At 38.1% G+C, this 26,571-nt stretch overlaps 1 protein-coding gene across 1 annotated transcript; it reads left to right on the plus strand.

Moving 5' to 3' along the window:
• The first annotated feature begins 757 nt into the window (after nucleotides 1-757).
• LOC127454328 (pleckstrin homology domain-containing family F member 2) lies at nucleotides 758-23,557 on the plus strand. The gene is made up of 2 exons (XM_051721450.1): nucleotides 758-945; nucleotides 19,247-23,557. The coding sequence occupies exon 2, from the start codon at nucleotides 19,258-19,260 to the stop codon at nucleotides 19,999-20,001; it is 744 nt and encodes a 247-aa protein (XP_051577410.1). The 5' UTR covers nucleotides 758-945; nucleotides 19,247-19,257; the 3' UTR covers nucleotides 20,002-23,557.
• The last annotated feature ends 3,014 nt before the right edge of the window (nucleotides 23,558-26,571 follow it).

Here is a 26,571-nt window from a genome sequence, read left to right on the forward strand (position 1 = left end):
TTCATAATAATAATATAATAATAAACAGTTTAAAATGTGTTGGGAGCCCTCCTGGACCTGTGAGCCACTAGAATCGTTACCACTTTTCATCCCATTAGCTACAGCCCTGCATCCATGTACTAACTGCACTTTTCAGTCACTTTGACAAAAATGTTTTTCAATGAAATTAGTATAAATGCAGTGTGGCAACAGCTAGATAGTGTAAGAGGCATGATCACTTGCTAAATATGAAAAGTTTAGGGTGAGTCTCAGTGTCTTTAGAGAACAGTGCAAAACATGACAAAACCAACCAGTGGAAATTAGATTGTTAAGAGAAGATTTTGTGTTGTCTTTAAGGACAAAGGAGCTTCAACAAGTAGGCCTAGGTATGTTGGTTGCAAGCCTAAACATTCACATGATATTGTTTGCACTTACTGATTGTACTCTTCAAGGATCAGTTCCTCTCTCTCTCTCTCTCTCTCTCTCTCTCTCTCTCTCTAAAAAATATGGCACCATATAAAACCTTGCAGTTATCAGTTGGGACTTTTACTACTCAACGACACAACTTAAAGTGTCTTACCCAGTGTTGTTTTTCAGAGACACTGACATAACTGATGGGGTTCCTTAGAACCACGAAAGTGCAAGTTTACAGAAAGAAAAGCGAAATTGACCATAGGAACACTACACCACGCTGAGTACAAGGATGATCAGTGTTTATCCAAATTAGTCCCTGCCCCCTCTCCTACACCAGCCCCGACCCGGAGTCACGCGAGTGACGCTTATATTCCCTGCTCCTGCCCTCAGCCATATTGAAACTGCACTTTCCTACATTGGCTGCTCGGGAAGGCGGCAGAACTTAAAACGGTCGCTTTATTGTATTTGGAATTTAAATATTTTGCCCGCAGGAAAAGTTACCAGTGATTGTTGGACTCTTGGCTTCTACAGCCGTTTGTCGGTTGCGTTGAGGTAAGTGCGCGCGTGATTGTTTCTAAACTTGCGGACCGCACGAGAATAGTCTAGTCACCGCTCGTGTCAGTCAGGGCTAGTTTGCGGTGTATTCCATGAATTGGTACACTGGTTTATTTATACTGGCTTTTTTTTTTATTGTTTGAACTCAAATAATAGCAGTCAAATTTGTTTTATTCATATTAGTTCAAGGCTTTCGTCATCAAAAGTCAAGGAACTGTTCGTGCCGTCTGGCAACCGTGAAATCGTCCGTGTTAGCTTGTAGCAGCATGCTAGCGTGAGGGAAACTTTGACGTAAAACTAACTAGGCTGCATCTTAAGTGATTCTCTACTGAGACATGCTTCTTAAACGTCTCATTTTAGTCTGTTAGAACCCTTTGAGGAATGACGTTTGAAGCTAGTTCGCTAGTTGTGTTGTTAGAATCAAGAGATCACAGGATAAAGTTAACTACATTAAATTACTTACACAAAGAAAAACAAAAAATCCCGTTAAATGTGTATAATCCGAGGAAACGGATTGCGGATTTTCTTTCTCAGTTTTACTATTATAGGCTTGTCATAGTTGGGTAACCTCGCCTGACAGGTGACGAAGGCAGTGGAGCACCGAAACTGAATAGTGCAAAACTCCCAGTCCTGTCCTCCGTAGCAATCATGTAGGGAAACCGAGGAGCAGCATAGCCTAAGGACATTTCCAGTTACAGGAAATAAAACGCTAGCCAAATATTAAATTATGAAAGCTGTCAACGTATAAGTCTGCCTTGTAACAGAGTAGTTAGCCTAACTTTATTTTGCTTCATGCACTTGTGTTATGTTGCATTACATTAGACATGCATGTACATAACCACTTAGCTATTTATAAGTGACTCTAATGCGCATTAATTTTAGAGTTTTTTTTTCTTTTCTTTTTCAAATGAAGTCCTAAGAGGTCACCCCCCCCCCCCCCATTTTCACTTCTACATAGAGTTGTGATATCGGAGCTGTTCGATTTATTCACATCTGCAACTGCAATCTGTTAGATCTGGTAGACTGTTTCTTAGTGTATTTGTAAAAATTTAAGATTTCTTACATTCATGTGTAAGCATTAATTAAATTCTACCAAAGAAAATCCAACTTTGTTTCTGTATTCATGCTTTGGTGCTGTGTGGCAGTTTATGCAAAGCTACTAGGAGAGCATTTGGTGAATACACGTATCTTTCAGAATGAGGAAAACAGATGTTCTCTGGGTGCATTCCTTCCTTTAGCCTTTTTCTTTTTTTAATAATCTTTGGTGCTGCTTGTTAAACTGCTTTTTGTACATAAAAACAAAGCAATGATTGACATTTCTAGTTCTACTGAATGCCTCCTACTTTGTAAAATCCACATAGATAAACTTTCTTTAGCAATATTAACTATAGATTAATTGATTAGTGCCTTAAAGCTTCATTCTGTCAAATTTAGTAAGTTTGTTTTTAATTTGCAGTCTTAACTCTGCCATTAACCCCAGCTTGTATGATGTGATGGAATGATGCTGCTTGGAAAAAGACTAATTTTAAATATTAAGGCCATAAATATTCTTCATGCAAACCCATCCTAGACCATGAGTCCACCATTCATAATTTTCTGAATGAATCTTGCAGATAATAATAATATGATTTTTGTACATCCAAGGGGCAGCTACTGCTTATGCAAGACTGTCTCAGTTGTCAAAGTGGAGGTTTTTGAAATTGTGCTTGACTTAATCATATCTATAATAATGGGTACAGACCAGTGGTGAATTCTCAGGGCCAGCAAAGCCTTCTCTGCTGGCCTAACATGCCAACTAAATAAATATTTTTCATCCTTTCATTCTCAATCACCTTTTTGCCTATGTATTTTTAATCGCTTTCCACTCTTAATTAATCTACAAACAAATAGAGAAAAACGAAAAGTTTATCCAGTCAGAATTTATTCCTTGATGCTTACAAGCGTGACAACTGTTTCACAAATCGCATGCTCGAAGCAGCACGCAAGTTTGAGCTCCACCCTGTCAGGCCTTCAGAATTTCCAAAGAATCCCTCATTTTCAGGATAATGAAAATGCTTACCACGTATTGTCCCCCATTTCAGGTTATTGGCTATTTAGGTCACTTGGTCACAGTGCAGAGTGCAGCAATTCACATTTGGTTACAGGGTACGAAATAAACCTTTTTGCCCACCGGCCACTGTGGCTGGTGAATGCCCAATTTTACCAGCTGCTTTGATTTTTTTATTTTTTTTTACCAGCCACTTTTGAGTTATTCTGTACATAGTAGAAAAGAACATATATAGAGTATACAGTATTAGGCATGTAACGATACACAAATTTCATGATACAATGCACGTGCCTCACGATATGATTGTTGTTGTTTTTTTTTTTATAACAGCACCCCCAAAAAAATTTCGCTTAAAGGTGTACTCAGTAATTTTTTCCTCATTAAAAATGCTGTACCCCTTAAGAAATTAATTTTAATTTTGAAAAATATGTATAAAATCATGACCACTCACATGAGATGAAGACTCCAGTCATATCAGTAACATTTTATTCTACATGGAGAGGGTCCACTCATGGGGGCTGCCATGTTAGAATCTCATGACAAGCCGAATACTACACACTTATGGCACTTTTCCACTGCACGTTACAGTTCAACTCGACTGCTCACTTTACTTTTCTAAGCTTGCTTTTCCACTGCAGTTTAGTGCAGCCTCAACGTATAGGCTGATTGACAAAGTTGCGCCGCTTCTACTGCCGTAGAGCTACTAACTTACTCCTCGGCTACTAATGAAAGGAACATCTGCACCTCGTTTAATGACCACGACGTGGTTTTGCGCACAGCCATTTCTTTTTACAATTCGAAAGTCGCGTGAACAAATGATACTGCTATCGCTGTTGCTAACTTTAAAACTAGCGGGTTGATGTCCCATGTCGACGATTCTCTCTGACCAGTCAGTGATCTGCAGGGTTTTGACGTCACATTTAGCATCGGCTCAGCTCGCTTGGAACCTTGACCGAGGTGGTACTAAAAAAAGTACCAGGTACTATCCAAAGTGGAAAACCCCCCAAATGCGAGCAGAGTCGAGCCGTACCGTGCAGTGGAAAAGTCCCATTAGTCTCAGTAACCGCTCTGTTATTGGACACCTTCACTAATGGATTAAATAAATAATGGCTGATTGTGAATTGTGAATTTTTACATCTGTAACCGAAAACTATTGTGTGTGAATGCTGCATCCAGGCCAATAGGTGTCAGGGTAAGTCTAAGACAACATGAACAAAAACGTACTGAGTGCACCTTTAAACTTATTCAAGGATTCGACATAAATGTATTTTAAATCTTAAATGACTCAACAGTGTCTGACATTGGCAAAAAAAGCAGAGCTCTATAATAAATTAACAAACAACAGCACGGCATTTATTTTGTTTGATTGTTATGAGAAAAACTAATGTTTCATGTTTTTCTTTACATTTACATTTTACATTTATGCATTTGGCAGACGCTTTTATCCAAAGTGACTTACAGTGCACTTATTACAGGGACAATCCCCCTGGAGCAACCTGGAGTTAAGTGCCTTGCTCAAGGACACAATGGTGATGGCTGTGGGAATTGAACCAGCAACTTTCTGATTACCAGTTATGTGCTTTAGCCCACTACGCCACCAAAAATGGGGGAAAAAGTGCATCCTCCGTGGTGTGGAATTGGTTTGACTTTAGAAAACACGATACAGAGCAGAAAACAGCGATTTGCAAGGTTTGTACATTGTATGTCGATATATCCATGTGCGCGTATATATCGGTGGTCAGAGACTGATAGAAATAATGAAACGCAGTTTTTCACTGACAACTGCATGTCATTAGATGAAAAGCTTGTCTAGAACGCAAGAAAAAATGACACTGCATCCGCTTTTGCGGCATGAAATTTAGCTTGAGCCAACTTCAAGCAAATTCAATGACATTCATCCCGCTCTCCAAACACGCGCAGCTGTGTTTTGTGCGAGTGTTGCGCACGCAGTTTGAAACACGCAAGTGCGCTTGAGTATTTAAGTCATCCCAGTCCCTTAATTTGTGCTCCTGTGGTTTCAAGTGGATTTTTAAAATACACATCAAAATCCTTTCTAAAATTCTGTTCGAATGATGTTTGATATCAGGAAACAAACAAGCCATATTTCCTTAAGATATTTTATATTTTCTTTATAGAGATTACTAAAAACACAGAGCCTAATTATGTTTTTATTTATGAATATTTTTATTTATGTTATTTTACTTTTTGCATTGCTTTGAGAAGATGTTCAGTTTCTTGAAAGTTATAACAATAATCATAATAATAACAATAATAATAAAAAGAAAATTGGTGCACATCATCAGACTGAAATGTGGCATTTATTTTTTTACTTTGACAATGTTTGTCAGTTTCAAAAAATTATATAATTTTACATTTATAAAGTATTGAGTTGACTGACTGGATTACTCAAAATTACACATTGCGACATGGCTTTAAATATAATACAATTTTATTGATTTTTCAGGCAAATTTAACTATATTGTGATATATATCGTTATCGTAATATAAAATTACTCATATCGTGATATGGGATTTTGGACATATCGCCCACCCCTAGCTCTTTATCTTAACTAATTATCTGAAAATAGTGATTGTCGTCATTTCTAAACACGGCACGGCTTATTCAAAGGTCTTTGCAGCAGACAGTGCATGTTGGGCTGGATTCTAAAGCACTCCGGTAAACTATATGTGAGCTGCACAAGCAGGATGAGAACTTTAGCCTCCGGTAGTCTGAAATTGTTATGTCAGGGATTATCTGAGGTTTATTAAGTGGGTTTTCCAAGTTAGTACACTGAGCAGCAGATGCTTTATACTCATTCGGTTTAAAGCAACAGGTTTAATTTGCAGAGATATTTGACAATTAATATAGGCACAAGATCTTAACTGTATTTTATTTTAATTGAATGCATTGTTTGCTGTTATACAGAGAGAGAACTATGCCATATAACTTGGAAACCTACATTGCAGAGTGCAAAATATGTATCTTTACTCAACTGTTTCCTTTCAGCTGTAAAGCCCAAATCTTCAAAATCATGATCTTATGTTGTGTTACCTGTGAGTTGTATAGGTGCACTGATGTGACAGGATATACTGTGTATGGTTAGATTGTGTGTGTGTGAGAGAGAGAGTGAATTTATGCTTAATCTCATTTTGTGGGCTGAAATGCTAGTTTTAGAGATTGTACATACTGAAGACATGGTTTATATCTTGAGTTGATAAAGAGAAAGTAAAAGATGTGAAACTAGTCAAGATTTTATCAGTTAAAAATAAACTATGGTGTAGCTGAGAGTAGTGCTGCTTTACTTCCTTAATCTTTACTTACTGAAGGGTATAATTTAACCGGCTTTACCTTGCTCAGAAATGAGCTTTTGAAAATGTTTAGTCGTTGCATTACAGTAAGGTCTGGCACAGTGACACCAGACCAGCAGTTTTGTACAGTAAATGTAGCTGTGGTGTTAACGTGGTCACAGATACTCTTGACAGGTTTATTGAGTTATCTCGCCCTGTGTACAATTAAACAAATTCACAAGCCTTCACCTACTTTTCATTTGCCATGTTGATCTTGATACCAGAAATGTAGATGAAGTGATCTTGATGAATTTCAAAATATCTTGCCATATTAAGTCAAAATCATGGAAGCATCTTATTATCATGGATGTATTATCAAGGAATAGGGCCATCTTTTGCTTTCAGACCAGCTTCAGTCCTTCCTGGAATTCGGTCATAAAAGTCTTAAGTGTGTAGTGGGATATTGCACTATTTTTCAAGAAGAAAGGCGTTCTCCTCTTTAAGGAAAATGCAGTTGGTATGGACTAAACATTATTCTTTATTCCAGAAATTCCTATAAATGTACATTTCATTTTAGATCTTGTATTCAGGGAGGCAATGAAATGCATGCATGTGACTTCATTCTTCATTTCACTACTGCATGTGTTGAACTGAGTATGGGGTCCTTATCATCCCTGATATTGGGGGCATCGTGAGCTTATAGTGTGCAGCAGCATAGGGTGCATCTGGTCTTGTGCAATAGCCTCATATGACATTTATATGACCTCACAGCATAATCTGGTCTTATTTTTGTCAAATAAAGTGCTGCACAATGGAGCATCGCATTATAAATTAAAACATTGATAAACTTATTTTCAGTACGTACAGCACTCTTGCTTGTGAGATATTAAATATAATTATTACAGTAAATTTTATGATACAGTATAGTAGTAGTATATATCTGTCATGATTTCTTTAATTTCATGTGTCAAGCATTTATTTTGTTGTGAAGGCTTTTCCGTTTTCTGTGTTTTTGACGATAGTTTCCCACCTCCAGATAAGATGCTGGTTATACGGCTCAGTGCAAGTATTAAAGCACAAAATGATGTGATTCTAATTATATAAATATATAGTCTGTAGGCTCTGCGCACTCACAGTGAATGTTCGGTCTCTTGTCATCTACTACAACAAGCACAGCATACGATGTTGATCATATGAGTGGTTTCACTCATTCACCTTAAAGCACGCAGCTCATGCAGACCGTATAATTATTTTAATAAAAACGCTTCCATTTGCAGTTTAATAATATCACTAAGACATATGATTTTAATTTGATTAATTGTCCCTTTCAGTAAAAGGAGGAACAGAGCACGTGCTCAAATAAGTGTGTGAGCATTTAAAAGCAGTCATGTGTTAGGCTAGTCAGACAGTGTGCAGGGACCATATTGAGTTGGTGCTTGGTACTACCAAAACTGCAAAAACACTGGTATTGTTACATCTTTTTTATTTTATTATCAATTTGGTACCGAAGACCTTGCAGTCTTCAACAGAAATGTTGGCTGCTATTGAGATGAATGGGAATGCTAATGGTTTTATCAGGTATTATAGACCTCCTCTGTTACTGCCAAAGTAACACAACAATACACATTAAGTATGTACAACGGGACCGCACGCTTGTAATGTGTTGGCCAAACATTCATGTCTGAATTTGCGTTGAGCATGTTTCTGTTGATAACACTCTTAAGTTAGATAAGGATTTTCCTAACAGGTTTGGTGCAGCTGAAACCAGGCCTCTAGCATTATTGATCACTTGTTTTACTTATGCCATAACTTCTGATTATAATCGAAGTTGGGTTGTAGCACTATTCATTTAGTTACTATGTAAGGCTGAGTTTTTTCTGAATCATTTTCTCTCCTGTTACCACACTTGAGAATTGAGCTGGCAATGCATGGATGAACATGGAAATGAAGCATATCATTAATTAAACACCGGTGTAGTCTGAGCCTTCAGCTCTCCTCTCACCTCTGAGCTGTAAGTCTGCTAGCATTTTCTACAGCCTTTTCCATCTCTTTCCCACCCCACATCATCTTCCTGACACATTTTGAGGAAGCTTGGTATCGAGTTCATAGCATGCTCCCTCAGTCATAGGATACTCTGAGCTTTTTGTGTCATTTCATCAACTGCACACAGTTGTGATTTGCCACCTAGGGGAGAGTATTGACTCATGTCACTCCCATTCAAATATTTATGTGAATAGGGCTAAACAATAAAATAAAATAAATCGTGATATGATGGATTATGATTATCATACCGCAAAGGCTGTGATTTAATTAAATTAATTGTCTGAACATGCTGCTTGCTGCCCTTTACTGTATGTGCGCAGCTCTGTTTTCTGTAGTGTTCATATCAAAGCATTACATTTACAGGGCTCTAGATTCACAAATTGCGCATTTGTGTAATTCCAAATATACATGGCTGTTAAAAGTTAATATCCAAATCTAAATTAACCTCATGACACTGGGTTTGTGTGGACAGAAGAGTGGAAGAGAGCATTTCTCTGCATTAAAAGGCCATTGTAAACTTTGCTTCAAAACAGAAGCCTTTAAAATGAAAGCTTCTGCCAAAATAAAGGCCCGCGTTGCTATGCCGCATGCAGATTAAGAAAATATTACATATATATGGTACTATTAGCCTATATAATAATAAATAATAATAATAGTTGTTGTTAATATTATAAAAAAATTTGGGCTTTTAAGTTGATAAAAAAAAATTTACTTAACAGTTTTCTGTGATTTAATTGTAATTTAATTATGGTAGATGGTACATTAAAACAAACATTAAAAAATAATCATAAATATATTTACTACTTTCAAAAAATAGTAATCTGTGGTGATGGGGGCGTGGCCGAGCAACATCTGTGGAGAGTGAGGCTTGGAGAGGAAGAACGGTAAGGATTGACACCGGTGGGAAATCACCTCTTACAGCTCTTTTGTGTCAAAGTGAGAGCTGCAGAGAGATAAAAAGGAAATCCAAACGCCGGAGGAGAGAGTGAGTGATGGACGCAGCAGAGTCTTGTGTGTGTGTGTGTTGTTGAAAAGCAAACGGAGTGTATTAGAATAAAAAATATGCGTGTGCAATAAAAAGCTTACGTGGATTGTTTACCCGGCTCCCGCTTACTCTTTCACAAAGTAACAAGAAACCTGTCACATCATTTATTTTAATTATTTAAATATGAACAAAATGTAAAGCTTATCTTTTATGGGCTGCTCTCATTAGGGGCCACCACAGCGGACCATCCGTGATCCGCATATTTGACTTGGCACAGGTTTTACGCTGGATGCCCTTCCTGACGCAACCCTCAGTGGCTGGGTGACTCTCTTAAAATGTAAAGCTTATAATTTTATAAAATCCATTACATTATTTCTTCTGTTAAAACTCGTGTATTATTTGAGCTGTAAAGTTGTTTACAGGGTTTGCAGCGTTACACTTTTTTATTTGTAAAAACACTACACACAAAAGGTAAGTGATTTGATCACACTAAAATTATGTTAGCACGTATTTTGTTTCCGTCTGGTCGCTATGCTTTTGAAACATTGAGTATTTTCATTTGGATTAGCCCGTACACTTCTATTGTATGTGCCTCACTGTAACCCCTATCTAGATTTACTTTATACTTTGTCTCAAACAACTTGCAACAAATTGGTCAGTCATTTATTTGTATTTAAATATTTACATTAAAATATTCAGTTTTTTGTGAATAGTTAATTTGACACATTTACAAGTATAAATCTTTGATAAAAGTATGTTTACATGCCATAAAATCAGTGGACATGCTATAATTATAACTAGTGCCATTTTCCAGTGGACTTTTTTAATAATGTGATCAAATGGGCGGATTCAATTTATATAAAGCTTTATTGGCAAGATAAACTTAAGTTTACAATGCTGATGCATTATTAGACACTATACATACAGATATACAAAAAATTGAATGCTGAAGTCTAATTTGCTTAAGTTTAAAATCTCAAAATTATTATTTCCTTTGGCTGCTGTTCAGTCACTATTATGCATAGGCTGGGCCTCTCTCGCGTGGTTTCGCTTTTGACACTTATTCAGATGACAGTGAGTGAGCGTTTTCGGGCGACGCAAAGAGATACGGCAGCTTCCCCATATCTCTTCCACACCTGTCTCACCACTTGTGGGTGAAGTCTCCATTCTCAGTACAGTAAATCCGCTCAGGTGTTTATTATGCCCGGGACATGTGTCCGTAAAGAATAAGCGTGCAGTGCTCCACACAATCAGTGTGCTAGGATGTGCAGTTGAGCGTGTACCTCCTGAAAATTTATATATGCCAACTTTAGCCACAGGAAGTGAGGAAAAGCACATATGTGAAGTTTCAGCAAGTGAAAAAAAAAAAACCATACTGCATTAAATGCATACATTTTTTTTTTTTTTTTTTTTAAATAAACTAAAAGGTCAACTATTAATCACAGATTTTTTTGTCCAAATTGTTCAGCCCTGTTTGTGCATCAGAGAATGCAGTCAAATTCCCATTAAAGACCATTTGTGTTTTGTTGTTGTAATTAATTGACATGTCTGATAGATCTTGCTTTGCTCCAGCAGATGGACTATAAAGTTTTTTTGGCTTCTGGAGGGTCAGGTGTTGCCTGTTAGACTTGTAATGTGTTAGTGTTCTGCAGAGAAAGAGAGAGGTCTGGTCTGCACCTGCTGCTCCTCTCCTATCTCCAGAACAAGGCTCTGAATGTGCCAAGATGTAATAGCAGCTGATGTAAGGCAGAGCAACTGTGTGAAATGATGGAGGGAAAACACATGACGCCCACCATATATGCACTTGAATGTTTAAAATGATTTGCTGGGCATTTTTTGAATACAAGACATGGAATGGATCATTAAACCAAGAGGTAGAAACAATATTGAAGAAAAAAAAAACATTTAAACACTCCTTGATAAACATTCTGTTTGATTCTTGCCTGCAGAATGGTGAAAGGGCTTTTAGAGGGTTTGAGTACTGGGTGAATTAGAGGCTATGGCCAATGCTGTCGTGAGTCATACTGGAGAGTCTAATTGTAGAGTCAGGCACAGATCCATCAGGCTCTGACATGAAGGCTGGCAGAATTAGAATGACATTTCTCTACACAGCCACTGTGTCCAGCGTAGGACTTCCAGGCTTATCTTCCAGATCAGATTAATTTAGCCATTGCCAGAAGGCCATCTAGACCAATTCAGTCAGGGACTTAATAGATGGATTCATGTGCTTCAGCAATTGTAATTACACAAAGGAATTTATTGAAGCTGTATGTACTGAGGGGAAAGTATGGCTGTTTCTCTGTTGTGGTTTGAGGGGCTACAGTGTTTGATAATGACTTGCATACATATTGCATCCTTTATAATCTCTGCAACTAGAATCTTTTTCACAGTTTTGCACTAACGTTATAACACCAAAACTATTGCAACTGAATGAACAGTAACTAACCATTTCCAATAGTATTTTAGTTCTGCACTTCTGTGGTGTAAGAAATGATAGTTTTGATAGTGGCTAAGTTATGCTCCCTGTATTATGCTTTATTTGGTGATGTTAGTTAAAAATTTGTGTAATGAGTTGTAATGTTTCACAATACAAAAGCAATATCACGAGCAAGATTGCTGTATGTCCATCTATCAGCACCTCAGCTGTATCAAATTCCTCCGCTGTAGTGTTGTAGTAATCTGTTCAACGCGACCGTGGAGTGATGCTGCCTATTAGACATGCTATCAGAAGTATCCTATGAGTATTTCACTCACAATAAGGCTTAAGTGTTTTGTTGTTTGAGAGAAGACATGGAGGATGCCAGTTTCATTCTTGTATATTTCTTGGTGAACTCATATTTTGACATTGACACAGTAAGCGTTCTCTCAGCCATGTTGAAAGTTTAAGTCTTCTCCCAACTCTGAAAGTTGGGTATCAGGTAGGCACCCTGAGTGTGTTTGATTACTCCATCTGTCGCGACTCTCAGCTGTGATTGGCAGTAATACTGAAGCTATTAGTTTTGATCTATTTCTCAGCTATAGTGTAGTAGCAATCTGAGCGATCATGGAGTGGTAGACGGTTCCGGATGACTTCAAAGATAAGCACACTGATTGACAACACGTCAAAATCAGCTCAACTGTTCATAGACAAGACACACACAAGATGGTCTTTTGTCGCCACCTGCTGGCTGAAATCTTTGTCACCAGGATGAATAAAATTTCACACATCTTGCTGCTCCATCTCCACTGCTCTTACATGTTAGTTTGGAACGCCACTAGCACAAGCGCAGTGAAACAAACAGTAAAGCATCCCAGTGCTGATGGTCTTAGCTATCAGCACTCTTGGAACGCCTTACACCCAATCAGATTCAAGGACTAAAACTAATTGTTGTATAAAAAAATAATGTTCCTGATTTGTCATCATTTCTGTCTATATTGAGATGGATAATCTATGTGGTCCTGTGTGATGGGCTGAATGCACAAGTATTTAAACATTTCGATACAAGGATTCCAGGTATCAGTGCGATATAGTGAGGAAGAATTTTGATATTGCAATAGGTATATGATTGCGCCAGCACATCCCTCGAACACAATATGACACATTATGTCAGTGCATTGTTGTCAATAGGGTGTTTTAAAAATGATGCCACAGGAGTGACAAGTTCTGACATGCTTGGCTTTGTATGCAAAGAATTTCTACAGTATTGCCATATCACTATATTATGTGACTCAGTTTCCTGTCCTCTGCTTTGATAGGTGATCTTTAAACTTGATTTCTCTGTTTAGCATTCAAAAGAATACAGAGTCTGGGTTGCACTTTTGAAAGGTTAATGTGGTGAGGAAAACTACTGCGTAAACATGTAAAGCAGAGTTTCTACTCAAAGTAGCATTAGTTTGCACTGTAAAATGTTTTTTTTTTAAATACTGGCAGTTGGACCATGTTTGGCTTTTCTAAAGCTTTTGTATATTACCCACCACATTTGTACTTAAAAGGTGTGTGGAATATCCTTGCAGTAGTTTTCATTTTATGTGAAAGGAGGAAGTGAGTCAAGAAAGTGCAGCTGTGTAGGAGGTAGTGGTGTCCTTTCAGAGAGCCATGAATACAACCTTTGCACAGGCCTTCAGAAACGCAGTCTACTGCCCCTCGCATTACTTCACCATGCATGCTGAGCTCCCCTGAATATCCGCATTTAAAAACGCGTGGTATAAATGTTCACCCTCGTGACCCCAAAAGTTCCATTTTTTTAAGGGATGTAATTTCCAAAAGCCTTCTTTTTATTGGCTGTAAAAAAACAAAACAATTCCTTTTATTCCTTTTAATAAAGAATAGAAATGTTATTTCTTTTACTTTTGGATCCTACAATGAGCAAAGGTGGTCCTGTAGTTAAAAATTTTTATTGACTTCTTTATTTATTGAGTGCTTTCAATAGCCTGTCAGTCTGCATGTGATTTTTGAAATAGGGATGGACAAGAGTACTCTAGTGACAACAATGATCCTTCATTCACAATAATTATAATATGTGACTTTTCAGCAACTTTCTCAATCATCGTTTTTATTTATTTTTTGTGTAGTGTTCGCTGTGACTTTAATTCAAGGGCAGCAACAGTGTTTTAAGCCAAGCGCACGTTACACGTCTCGTGATTGGCTCCCTACTACGCGCAGTTTTTTGTTTTCTAAGATGTTGGTGTGCATGCTACACGGCTGATCACAGACTGGGTGTAGCCATCGACTACACGACTATTCCTCACCGAATATAACTACGATCACAAAATTCAGAGTCTGAAATTAACTTTGTAGCGGAAAAAAAAAGATTAAAAGCCAGTCAGATTGCTCTGTTTTTTATTTATTTTTTTTATTGCATTTTAAACATGAATTTGATAGACATGAGAGACAAATAAAAAATACTGTATGAATGTTTAAAAGTTAGCTGCTTTTTAAAGAATTTTAATATTGTTGTATTAAATATTTAATGGGGCACTCAGTGATTCCTGAGAAACACCTGTTGATATTCGAGCTCAACTGCCAAAACAAACACACCCCTCCCTTCAGTGGTCCTTTGGAAGCTTCGCCCCCCCAAATTCATGCACGCAAATTCATTCCTTTTACCTCTCTGAGGTCTCTCCACTGCTGAAAAGCCTCGCCGATATTGACGCGGCTCCTAGCCCTCGATTTATAGTCCTCCTTTTTTAGTTTATATTCATCTGACCTTTTTCTCTTGGTCTGTTTCTCAGCCATTCGTCCTCCTTGGAGTTTAGAAAGTTCGCATCAGCCAGATGAGTGTGTGGTGGTGGCGTAGTGGGCTAAAGCACATAACTGGTAATCAGAAGGTTGCTGGTTCGATCCCCACAGCCACCACCATTGTGTCCTTGAGCAAGGCACTTAACTCCAGGTTGCTCCAGGGGTATTGTCCTTGTAATAAGTACACTTTGTCGCTTTGGATAAAACGCCTGCCAAATGCATAAATGTAAATGTAATGACTTTCCCTCTTGCTCTGCCCCCACCCCCCATCCTGTGACGCACAAGAACCATCGCCTGTTGCTGATTGGCTGGAGTAGTGTTGTGTGGATCGGTCTGATACACTTTTTGTCCCATTTACAGAGCCAGAATATGTACAAATACTAGTGTTTTTTTTTTTTTTTTTTTTTTTTCAGCCCACGGACAGCTAGCAGACTGTGAGGAGATAATTGCAGAATTTGACAGTGTATTGGATTAGAATTACTGAGTGCACCTTTAAATGCCTGAAAGTCAATTTAGACCTTTTTCCCCCAGATTATTCACTTAGTACAACAAAACTAAATGTTAAGTACATATAAGACATTAACAGTTCTTCGATTATTTCGAGTCAATTCATTCAGATTTATCCAGTCAGCTCTGACTGATTCATAAGTTGTGTTACTTCACTAACAAGAGCTGGCTCAGAGAGTCATTTGTTTGCGAATCGGACTACACTGGTTGCGCTTTATGTCTCGTGCTGTGGATTCAGTAGCATTGTTGCAGCGTGGAAAAACATTGTCTGTTTATTTTAGTCTGGTTTTCTGTCCGCATCGCATCCGGAAGGATGCACGTTCAAGAACAGTTTACAGAACAGAACATCATGAAAATCACAGCGTTCTGATAATGTAATGCTATTATTACTCGAAATCTGAGAGTGGTCTTCCCTTCTTCATGATGGCATGAATGGTCCTGAACATTGCTTTCATCTTGCTTCAAGTTATACTGCTAACTGAGGCTATCGATGTGCAGCGGGAAACTAGCTAAATGCTAGTTATGTCTAAACACCTGCGGCTTTACTGACTGTAGGCCAAAAGAGCCCCCTTGAGGACAAAACTGCAACACACTATTTTTAAAAGCTGACACAGACATTAATAGAAAGGAAAAAGCACCTGCCATAGTGGCAGGGGAAACTGCAAATTTCACCTGCCAAATAGAAAATGTACCCACATTTGGCGCTTGACTGGTGTTAAATTCATTCACAAACTTGTACACAGCAATGGGGGAGTTTTTTTCTTAATAACATTTCGACAAACAACATGAAAGATATTTTTTTTTTTTCCTCTTGTCTTCCCAATGCATTACTTTTCTCATGCGCACTCTCTGTTTCATTGGCTGTTTCTCATTGTCGGTCTCTTGCAGGTCGGGACAGTGCACATGCCTGACAACTCGTCGGGCAAATTTCAAACTGGTTTGAAATCCAACATAGTGTCTGGCACAAGTCTGGGCGAGTCGCACACTACACTACCATCGGTCGTGCAATCTAGGACTTCTAGTCGCAGACGAGTTGCTGACTCTAAACCTCAAAGAAGACGAGCTTGAGGCATTTAGTGTGTGCTATGCTTAATGTAACAATCTGTTTGGAGAGAATTTGAGGGCGCCCCACCCCAAGTACTTGTCTGATTTATATTTCAAATGCTCAAACAGTGAAAATGACACACATCCTTAGTGCGGAAATTAGCTTGATGATCTGGTTTGTAGTCAAAGCCCCACAGTGTTTTAAAGGCAACATGAACTCATTTCGTTCCTGAAATGTGGCACTTTTCAGAGTGAAACATAATATTCAGAAGGAAATAATCTAGAGCAGGACTTTGAAATGATCTTGAAAAGTAGGTAAGTTGTATTATAATATTATTGGGTAAAGGACTAAGAATGACTTTCACAGTGAGACCTGGACCTTGATTAAGTAAACAGTCAATTTTAATAATGAAAAATATCACCTAATTAATTGGCTTGGACTATAAAAAGATTTGGCACTAGTAGAAACCATAGCTGGGGAAGGTTAGCTGTGGGGGGATGTTTCCTGCATAGGTAGGTGGTGTACTTGGAGAAGACTACATTAGATAAATTTGTGGTTTGCGCATGAAGTTGTAAACAGACAGGCTTGGTTTTTCAAAATTGAGGTCAAAGCGTAGGATGTATAAAATGTCATGGTATTCCTCTTCTGGTGAAGGGTCTTGTTTGGTATGCTATATCATCAGACTACAATATAATTGTCATCGGGCACAGGACAGGGGTTTGCGTTATCCATGACATGATGGAAATTTAAAAAACGGCCAGTATTTTTTCTTTTCTCTTAATTCCCCAGCGTTTAGCTGATCAAATGAAGATCTCATGTGTCTTAGCCATTGGCTTTAGATTGACCCCTTTGTTCCCCTAGGTGCATTCTACATATTCAAGCTTTCTGAATCTTGGATACGCAGTCAACCTTGCCCTTTGTGTTAGTTTTTCATTCATACAGAGGAACTGTGATACCAGAGTTGTGAATTGTACTTTGGTTGGTCTCATGTGCTAATGCGAAAGATGCAGGAAAGTTGTTCTCGACAGGTTTTGCTTCACAACCCAGATTTTATATTAGACATCAAGTGATGGCCCAACACAGTGCCACAAATGTTTATTGTACAAAGGTTTATTAAAAAAAAAATATCCTTAATCAAATATTGATTTTAATTAATACATTTCAATATTTGATTGTAAGGCTATTTTTGATAACATTATGGACGTGACATTGGCAGTGAAAATGTGAAATTGAAATTCACAAAGTGTTCATTACCAGTATATCAAACCATTTGAATGTATAATCGAAACTCCCTGTGGATGGAGTCCAGACAAAAATGTTAAAGTTTTTCTGTAGTTTAGATCTGGGGAAAAATGGATGTGACAAAAATGGACATAACATTTTGAGGGACAATAAACTTTGTAGGAACTCTGTGAATTGAAACACAATCCAGAAATATAGTAGTGCTATTAATATTACTATAATCTATAGTTTATAATTATTTAAATTAAGTAGGCTTATTTTTTTTATTTTTTTTTATATAATATAAATTTGATAGAAACTGGTAACCTTAATCAGTGGGACACTTGTGGCTGTGGCTTCATTTTACGCGGTGTGTCCATTTTTCCCTGCTGTCCATGACCCTATCAGAACAGACCTGCGACCCATTTATTTGGGTCGTGACCCACCAGTTGTAATGCACATTTCAGTGTGTTTGTCATGTTTTGTTAATCTGCCTGGTAAGGTGCCTCTGTGCAAAGCCCTGGATTATGTAGTTTGTTTTGCAGGCGACTGAATAAACAAGGGCGACAGTAACACACAGCCTTGATTTTTAGCACCTGCTTATTAAATGAATCAGTAGTATTAAGAGGAGGTGTTTGTCATGTGCTGCCAAATGATTTTTAGGCCTAAGCGGTTCAGTGCACAGTTTCATTTCTTAGAACAGCACAGATGCCACTGAAGAGGTGGACAGACAGGATGTAATGTGAGAACCATCAGATCCTGTTGTCCAACCTTGAATAGCTAATGTAGGTCTGTTTCTATCTAAAACGTGGTGAAAGGTTACTTATGTGTGGTGATGGAAGCTACAGTTTGAGAGTTTATAGAATAAGTAACTAACCATGGCATGGGATTGGCAACATGGCCATGTGAAAATATTATGCTTTTGGCCTTCTTTGAGGCCTTCCATGACTTTGAGAACTGGGTCATGCACTTTTTTTTTTTTTTTTCTGTTGCTTTTTACTCTGTGGCCTCTGGTATTTTTTCAAATGCCTTTCCATAGAAATTTAAATTTGTATTTATCCATAATTTTCTAATAGCATTTTTTTTTTAGACTGATTTGTCTGATAGTGAATAATATCAGGGCTTATTTTAACCAATAAATGGATACATTTTCAAATTACATTAGGATGTTACAATGTCTTATTTTTCTTGAAGAATGTACAATTATAAATTTCATAGTGAACAATTTTTTAAAAGCTGAAGTGTGCAATTTTTTCAGTGTTAACTTTCTTATATCCCAGCTTAATATGCAGACACAACAATAAGTAAGCCTTTCATAGGTTAATTCTCTCAAACTGTAAACACTATCTTTGTGGTGCTATAAAAATTCCTATGTTTGTTTTAAGAGACCCACTTGGACTGTTTTACTGAACAACTGTATTCAGAAAGCTGTTTTGTGTATTTTTGCAATTCCGTTCGGTGGCGCAGAAATTGCATACTTTATCTTTAAACAACACAAATGTCTTAATCTATTTAATATATTTACAGATAATATAGGTGATTTATAATATCATCATGTTGGTCATCAGCCATTATAAAGATATCAACTTAGTGTATCTTTTATAATTATATATTTTATTATATATTAATTATCATTGTGTGTGTGTGTGTGTGTGTGTGTGTGTGTGTGTGTATGTATGTATATGTTAGACAGCTGTTGATCTGCTTTGATTGAGATTAAGAAGTTTCAGTGAGAACTATTTGAGGGGCATACAGCAGCGGTTAGGATTTCACAATTTTCTGAAGGCCCCTTTGATAAACCAAAAGTCCTCTTGCTTTAATTTGCTGTGATATCTCTTATGTGTGTTAACATTGTCAGAAGCTTTCTGATCTGTTTTTTTTTTCCCTCCATTTTCTCTCATATAACACTTATAACACTTTATTATTCTCTTGCTTTTTCCCCAGGCATCTGAAAGATGGTGGACCGCTTGGCGAACAGCGAGGCCAACTCTAAACGCATTGCAGTCGTTGAAGCCTGCTTCGGCACGGCAGGCCAACCTCTGGCTATTCCAGGTCGTGTGCTCATCGGAGAGGGCGTCCTCACAAAGCTGTGCCGCAAAAAGCCCAAAGCTCGGCAGTTCTTTCTCTTCAACGACATCCTGGTGTATGGCAACATCGTTATCCAGAAGAAAAAGTACAATAAGCAACACATAATCCCTTTAGAGAGCGTCACCATAGACACCGTAGAGGATGAGGGCGAACTGCGCAACGGCTGGCTCATTAAAACGCCAACCAAATCATTTGCCGTCTACGCCGCTACGGCAACGGAGAAATCCGAGTGGATGAGCCACATTAGCAAGTGCGTCTCGGACCTGCTAGAAAAAAGCGGGAAATCTCCCACCGGGGAGCACGCGGCAGTGTGGGTCCCTGACTCGGAGGCGTCCATATGCATGCGATGCCAAAAGGTGAAATTCACGCCAGTCAGCAGACGCCACCACTGCAGGAAGTGCGGATTTGTTGTGTGTGGCCCCTGTTCGGAAAAGAAGTTCCTGCTTCCCAGTCAGTCATCCAAACCAGTGCGTGTGTGTGAGTTCTGTTACAAACAACTCTCAACGGGCGCCACCCTGCCCCCACGCTCGGACTCCTACAGTCGGCACGGCCCTGAGTTCTCCACCAACAACATATCTGATGACGAAGATGAGGATGATAGCAGTGACTGAGGGCGTCAGTCTGCCTGCCCACTTTTAGGACTAATGACAATCCACAGATCCCAATATTATAGTTTCTCTCATTTTCTTTCAGGGTTTGCAAAGGTTTTTCCAACCATTTTATTCCTGTGGCAATAATACTCTTGAAGCAAACCAGTAAACGTACCCTAAACCATTAAAAGCCCTGTGCATATGAACAAAAGGTTTGATTGGAATTGTTGTAGTTCCTCTGTATTTCTGAACACTACTTGCAGGCTTGCTTTACTTTTTGATTCAAGGCACCTCTCACTCTCATAGTTTTAGCCTCTTAAATGTAGATTTATTTCGGTAACACTTTACAATAAGGTTCTATTTGTTTACATTAGTTAATTTATTAGGGATCATGAACTAACAATGAACAATATTTTTATTAGCATTTATTAATCTTGTTTAATGTTAATTTATAGAAAATAAAATTATTTATTGTTAGTTCATGTTCATAATGCATTAAGGTATAAAATTTTAAAACTGTATTACTATATGTTGAAATGACCATTAACCAAGATTAAGAAGTGCTGTAAAAGTATTGTTCATTCTTAGTAATGTTAACTAATGTTAACAAATAAAACTTTATTGTAAAGTAATACCTTTATCTCTTTAGATTGTATCTGTAGATTATTCTGTTCCTCTGGACTTATTTCAAATAGCTGTCTTATCTAGAAATAAGCTAGCTATTTGAACTAAAGAGAAATGCATTCAGATTATCAGAATAGTTTATAAGAACATCGTATGCCCTTAATTCTACTATGTCCTGAATACTGAGAATCTTCACTAACATTTCTTTAGATAGCTCTTCTCTCACCCCCTTTTCCTTGTTGATCTGTTTTCATTCTTATTTGCTACCCTTTTACCCTAAACTACCCTTTAGTTTTGTCTTCTACTATGCTGCTATCCGCTAGAGTAGAGAACGTTAGGTGATGTGATCGCAGACTGTTCAAAGATGTTCGTTCACTGCACAAACCCTCAGGTGAAGCCATGTAGCGCATTATAACTAGTTTTGCAACAGGTTCAGTTGTTTTACACAAGGAGCTGCATTTATTGCAACTTACCACTAACAAACCATGAAAGTGTGTGTTCTGGAGAAGGTCTCCAGATTAAATTCCTGTCTGTTACTCGCTTTAGTCGGTAGACTGTTTCCAGTAATTGCAAATGAGAATACAGATAGAACCTCTTGTAAGCTTGTAAATGTGTATATAATGCTGCGAGGAGTAAGTCTATTGCAAAATTCATCTGACAAGGTCGCTGCTGCCTCAGTGCCTTCTTAATTATTTATCCTCAGGAAGTAGATCCAGGTGAAGCAGTTTATTGACTCTTGTCTCTTCTGTATTGATCCCTGTGTTTAAGACCTGGCTTCAATTGATGGCACATCATAAGTATGGATTTATTGACATACCCTGTCTAAATGCACATGGGTCCAATTTAATGATTTTCTTTTTATTTTTTTTTTGATATACCACATTTTTCTGTGTTTCTGTGTTGTGACTGCAGTTTTGATCAAAACTAGACAAGATGTACAGATGTGTTTCTAGTGAATATAGTTCAAATGATTACATTGGCTCAGTCCAAATGGCTTTTGGACAGTCTGATGATACCAGTTGTCTGATTATGGCCTGAGATTGTTTCCGGGTCGTCATGCAAGAGTTTGTGACAGCAGTGGTCTTGCTTACTCATGATGTTGCATCAGTACCCCACGAGTTCTGAACTACACTGGTAACTCACTCCAGCCCTGACTTAAACTCTACAGAAAGCTAGCATGCAGCCCACAGGAACTGGGAAGTGCACGTCACTAAGGCGAAGGACGCCCTATCCGTTCTCCGTGCTCTCTCATTGGAATCTTTGTGTTGGCAATGTCACATGCCTGACGGTCAATTCTACACTTGTTGAACAGGAATTGAAAGCATTATGAGGAAGTGACTGCCACACAGCCTGCTTTTGATTCAAGGCTGTTTTTATACAAGAAAACCTGCACTAACAGCTTTCCAAGTGGTGGTTTTATTAATGACCGTGTCGGAAGACTGTTTAAGAGACATGACTGAAAACGTTTCATTAACGATCTGAGTTTACTCCTTCCTGCCAAGTTTACAGTTGATTTTGTTCAAGTCAAGTCAAGCTGGTGAAAGAATCATCTATACTGCTAGAGAACCTTGTGTCTCAGTAATTAATATTTGATCACCTGTGAAGATGGCATATGTTGTTTGTTAGATTAACAAAGCTGACACTTAAAAGGGATATTTAATTAACCTTGCTTTGGCTAAAGGCCAAAGTTCACTTTGGTTTTCCACGTGCCGGTACGCCTCGCGCACATTGCACTGACGCAAATTTAATCAACAGCACAGTACTACACACGAAGACAGTCCACTTCTTTGTGCATTGTTGACGCATACACCTGCCATTGACTGTGCTAACAGTGTATCACAAAGCAGTCTAAGTACACATGCAGCGAAATGCGTCCGTATGGGCTCACGGTCAAAAGAGTATACTTTGAGAGGCCAAGTGCTCGACCCAGCGCGAGACGGAATGGCACGCGGAAAAACAGAGTATAACCTAGTCCTGATTCTTCATAGACAGTCGCAATAACATAGACATATGCAATGACAGATAAATGAAAAGCATTTTTTGCTTTTGCAAATAGAAAGACTTATTTGTGATTTAGAAGTAGGATTACAGTGATTTATCTCAAGGTAATCTAATCTTGCTTTTGGAATACAACCATAGCTTCCAGAACAATGTTTGATTTAATAAATGGTTTTAATTGTTTCCAACTTTAACCTGATGATATTCTGAGATATTTTTTGTTTGTTTTAATTATGCTTATGTTGTTATCTGAAATGATTGCTTTGTTTTAATTTTGCATATGTTATAAACTTTGTACAGTTTTTATATATATATATATATAATTACACACACACACTTAGTTGGGCTTGCAGGTTTTTTTTTTTTTTTTTCATAGTGTTCATGTGTGTGTGTTTCCTGAACACCTCTGGATCAGATACCAGCAATTTATTCTCTCTGCAAACCACAAGAGGGGGGAGGGGCTTGCGTAGGATGTGGGCAGGGAATACTACATCTTCACACACAGGAGGAGCCTCTGTGTGGGCTGTAACTAATCATAACAGTCTGGCTGCAAATGCAAGAGAATTTGTGATTCTTTTTCAAAGGTTGAGCAAAACTTAAGAGATCATCAGTTTGCACTCACATGGCACAAGTGGCAACCGATAAAGCAGAGAGTGGAGGGTCAACATAATTTGCAATTACTTTCTATTTGTTTCTTTATCTGGTTTGATTTCTTAAAGATTTGTGTAATTTATGGTTTTCTCTTTGGATGGATTTTGGGGATTTTTTTAATTCTCATTGAAAATTTTGAAAGGGCTGAAAACTGTAATCTATAATATAATTATTGAGAGATGAATTTTTAGGGAAATATATTCATAGCTTAAACTCTTGCGTCTTGTCATTTACCAAATCTTACACCGCAAAGTATCAATGGCTCCGTCTCAGCAGTACTAATGACACTAGAAGTAGGACTTCGTGAACACTTACACATCTGGGTAATAGTTTAGCTTTTCAGTGTGGTGGCTAACCTGTCTCTACAGCTCAGTCTATTTTTGCTAACCATCTTTGGTTAGTAATCCCTGCCATGTGATGTCATGCATTAGTATAGTGGATTACTGGTGTTGACTTCCACTGTTTTCCTACAGTCAATGTTGTTAAAGTGCCATTTTTAAATTGGATAGTTACGGCTCTAAATTCTGATTGAAAAAGCTGTGTTCAAACTTGTAAAAGGCAGATATATGCACACCTAAGGCCCTACCTCGTTTGAATGCAATATAATTGCGTCAACTCAACCCTACTGGAAAAAAAAAGCTAAACCCAGGCTAAGCTGATTGGCTGGTTTTAGCGGACTTGTTTTATAGGGTTTTTTGGCACTTTTTAGCTGGGAAGTATTTAGGAACAGGAAGTAATCAGGTTCACATCAAAGATGAGTGCGATTTGGAGGTAGCATAGAGGGGTGTCATCAGGTAGGCACGACGGGTAGAGATTATCGCCTACCAGATGACCCTGGAATGCATGGCTTTCAAGCGAAGCACACAGGTGGCTATTGTCAAAGATCCTGTTGTCATGTGTTGATCCTGGCCATCGAGCCGCAATGTTGGTGATTTGGGTCTCATCACACACGACTTGAACATTGATGGAACAGTAGCCCTTCCTCTTGCAAAACAACACACCATTTTCTCCACCAGTGTTCTGAATCCAAATGTGGGTGCAGTCAATTGCTCCTATAACTCCAGGGAAACCAGCTCTTGCATAAAATCCAGCCAGTGTTCCACCTGTCGGTGCAAATCTAATATACTGATCTTTCAGATTTGCAATTGCCCCTGATACCCCTCCAACAATTCTGCTCACAGTTGATTTATGAACTCCAGAAAGGTCCCCATCCACCATCTGGAAACAACCAGTGGCATAAAAGCGCAAGGCTGTCAGAAGCTGGAGCAATTGTGGTATAGCTGCATTTGAGGTCACTGCTATGTTTAATTAGGGGTCCAATTTTTTCATTTGATGACCCTTGTTGAATCTATACCTCTTTGAAAATTCCTCATTGCCATAAAACTCAACAGGGTTCAGTCTATTCCATATTTTTCTTTGAGGTACTCTTTCTTTGTCCCCAATCAACCAAAAAAGTGTTCCCGCTCATCCCGCTGGCTTTCCCTAACCCTCTCCGCTCTCCTCCACAGGCCGCGGGTGTGGGCGTGAAGTCTGGGCCGGTCTGCTGGAGCTGACAAACAAAAGCACTATAGAAGTAGTCCATGCTACTCATGTGCTGAATACCAAATCTTCCAGTGCCTAATGATAGCTTTGTTCGCAGAAACTACTGAAATTTAAATCGTTATTTACTAAAAATCTTGCCCCCCACAGTAGCTCACAAACCTAATTTGCGTATTACGCATCTTAATGTCTTGTATCATACTGTTTTGTCCTATTTGGAGCTTTTCAGCTCCTGGTCACTTTTATTTTTGTTTGTTTCTTCAAAATATCCTCATTTAATATTCTACAGAGGAAAGAAATATGGGTTTAGAGTGTGGGTTTAAGGGTAAGTAATTAATGAGAAATTTCTTTTTTGGGTTAACTATTCCTTTAAGAATATGCTATAATGCCATGAAAAAGAGGGTACGTGTGCATGCAATTTAAGCAGCTTATGTCTTTTGCTATTGCTAGTTACTCAAACAACTAATAGGCCTCATGCAGAGATGTAAGACGTGGTTCAAAGTCGTTGAATCCTTGAGCTGAAATATCAGAATACAATTTGTGATATTCTTACTTCAGTTTTATTAATTAATCAGGACAGAATGTGCATCTGGTGCCTGATTCATCTCAGTGAGTTCTTTCTGTTTGTGTGTGTGTGTGTGTGTGTGTGTGTGTGTGTGTTGGATAGTGAGAGAGAACTCGCAGATAACAGATTAATTGAGATTTACCATGAAAAGTATACATTTTATAGTGTGTTCTATAATCATAGCTATAGAGTGCCCCCTACTGCCAGCGAACAGTTGTGTAGGGTAGACCGAGTAAAGTAATTTTTTTGCTTTCTTTCTATAGTGCACAAATACTAACCAGAAAAAAGATGCAATTTGTTTTTTGTTTTTTACATGAGATACCTTTATTTGTCTACCAACAAAATTAATTTCAAAAACCTGCATACATTGTTACTATTTTCCACAATTAGTGTGTGAAGACATGGAGCTCATTATTTGTTAGAACAGTTCCCATACTTGATATTGTTGTATCACAACTCTGGGAGAGTCTATCCCAACTTTTTCACATACTGTGTCACAATTTGTGTGTTTTAGAGCCTCTTAGAGTTTTTAGGTCCAGGTATACACCTGCTCTGTCATGGTAGGGCTCAACAAGAAAGATGGCCCACTGGCCTGGGGACAGTGTGAGAGAGTTTTGGGTCAGCTGACGGAACTATGACTTGTCCTATCGGACCAGTGCTGCGTTTTCAGTAAATCTTACGTTTGTTGATCATGTACATGTTTCAGTGATAAGTTGAACATTGCTGATGCAAATGTAGCTGATTTTTAGTGATAGTTCATCCTTTGCTAATTCTGTCATTATTATCTACCCTCAAGTCGTTCCAAACCCCAGTTAGATTATATATATAGGGGAGACCAGGGCTAGTTGTCACATGGGCTATATCTCAGTAATGATAAGATTTGGAGTCAAAAGTCCAATTGAACATCTGAGTTTTTTTCTAGCCGAGGTTTTGAATGTTGGTTTCAAACAACTAGTTCAAAACTGTCAAAGTACATTTTTACTATCATATTTTTGTTAAAGCTCTTGGGTAAACAAGCGAACAGAATAAAATAAAATAACACTGACATACATTCAGGCAAGGGTCAACTATATTTTTATGCAGATTTTTACCGAAAGGTTTGTGTTCTTTGGACCGAGGCAGTTTGTGTTTTAAACATCATACTTAATTGTGTAAGTTATGTTTTTGTAGTCTCTGTAAGTTATGCGCAATCACTGTCTGTTTGTTGATAGGGC

This window comes from Myxocyprinus asiaticus, chromosome 16, assembly GCF_019703515.2.
Source record: "Myxocyprinus asiaticus isolate MX2 ecotype Aquarium Trade chromosome 16, UBuf_Myxa_2, whole genome shotgun sequence".
Lineage (NCBI taxonomy): Eukaryota > Metazoa > Chordata > Actinopteri > Cypriniformes > Catostomidae > Myxocyprinus > Myxocyprinus asiaticus.

Coding starts and splice junctions, on each gene's coding strand:
- LOC127454328 (XM_051721450.1), top strand. CDS start 19,258: ATGGTGGACCGCTTGGCGAACAGCGAGGCCAACTCTAAACGCATTGCA.